This window comes from Callospermophilus lateralis, chromosome 7, assembly GCF_048772815.1.
Source record: "Callospermophilus lateralis isolate mCalLat2 chromosome 7, mCalLat2.hap1, whole genome shotgun sequence".
NCBI classification, from domain to species: Eukaryota; Metazoa; Chordata; class Mammalia; order Rodentia; family Sciuridae; genus Callospermophilus; species Callospermophilus lateralis.
In genome coordinates this window covers 45592131-45593823 of record NC_135311.1, presented here as the reverse complement: position 1 = coordinate 45593823, position 1693 = coordinate 45592131, and the positions used below count along the sequence as shown (strand labels likewise).

Genomic DNA, 1693 nt, shown 5'->3' with positions numbered 1-1693 from the left:
AAAACCTCAAGATGAGATTATAATCTAAAATTATTTTCAATAGCACATGGTAATTCTGAATGGATAAAAAAGTTGATACACAGTTGGAGCCACACTATTGTTGCATAATTCAGGAAAATGATACCTGAAGAGCATCAGAGAGACTTGAGTGCTGAAGTGAGAAAGGTGTGTTGGGGTGAATCCACACATTTTCTGATGGTAATAGAACAGGGTGAGATTCAAGGGGTGACAGTGTTTGGAATTAAGTCTTTTTCTTCATTTTCTCCTTAGATATATACTAGAAGATTCTTTCCCCAAAAGATGGAAAAGAACTACCAACTATATAATTGTATTGGTATAAAAAGTGCATTTTTCTCTGAAGTTGGCCTTGGGATCTCAGGCAACACCATTCTTCTTCTCTTCCACATCTTCACATTTCTTGTCCAGCACAGGCTTAAGCCTATTGACCTGATCATTGGTCTCTTGGCCCTAATCCACCTGGGGATGATGATAATTGTGGTGTACACAGCTACAAATATTTTTGTGTCTCAGGACGTTTGGGATGACATCAGATGTAAATCCATAATCTACTGGCACAGGTTTTTTAGGGGCTTCTCTATTAGTGCCACCTGCCTGCTTTGTGTCCTACAGGCCATTACCCTTAGCCCCAGAAGCTCCTGCTTGGCAAAGTTTAAACATAAATCCCCACAGCAGACCCTTTGTTTTCTTGTTTTCTTGTGGGCCTTCTACATGTCCTTGAATACCCACTTCTCATTGTCTTCTACTGCCACTCCAAATGTGACCTCAAATGTCATTGTGTTTATTACTGAACCCTGCAAAATTGTGCAAATGAGTTATTTCCTCAGGCATTTATTTTCTGTATTTGGTATATTCCGGGATGTCTTTCTTGTAGGACTTATGGCTCTCTCGAGTGGATACATGGTGGTTCTCTTGTGCAAGCATAAGAGGCACTTTCAGCACCTTCACAACACCAGCCTTTCTCTAAAAGCATCCCCTGTACAGAGGGCCACCTGGACCATCCTATTGCTTATGAGCTTCTTTGGGCTCATGTACTGTTTGAACAGCATCTTCTCCTCCTCAAGAACTATGTGGAGCAATGATCCTGTCTGTTATTATATCCATTTGATAGTGGGCAATGGCTATGCCACAACATGCCCTTGGCTGCTAATCTCTACTGAAAAACGAATTATTAACTTCTGGAAATCTTTCTTTGTGAAGATAGAACATATTTAACTACTGATGATAGATAAGTTTCCCTAGCCTGCCAATACACTGGCTTTTGAACAATAAGTCACAGCATAGAATATATGCTCTCTGGATTAAGAGACTATGGACATATGCACGTTAGGTTAAATCTATTACTTTGAGACATGTGAATAACAAATATATTATAGAAATGTCAATGTTTTACCTTTCTGAGATAAAACAAGGGCCCTACTTATTTGCTTGGTGTAAGTAAGAAATTCTTTTGAGTCTCACCTTCATGATCTGAGTTATCTATTATCAACACATTAAGAGTGTATATCACTTTTTAATAAGTGCTTAAAGGAGCTGTATTGTTCCTAACAAAAATGTCAATAATTTGTGCCAAGAATTAATGCCTTTTCTGTTAACTTTTATTTTATTGTCTGTTAAAAAGAATTAAATGTAAGGACTCAAATTATCATATGTACACCAGAGCTCAGAGTAGCAT

At 38.0% G+C, this 1693-nt stretch overlaps 1 protein-coding gene across 1 annotated transcript; it reads left to right on the top strand.

Moving 5' to 3' along the window:
• Positions 1 to 300: 300 nt before the first annotated feature.
• On the top strand, positions 301 to 1233 carry LOC143404243 (vomeronasal type-1 receptor 90-like). The gene has a single exon (XM_076862494.1). It carries the CDS (start codon positions 301 to 303, stop codon positions 1231 to 1233), a length of 933 nt encoding a protein of 310 aa, XP_076718609.1.
• Positions 1234 to 1693: the final 460 nt, after the last annotated feature.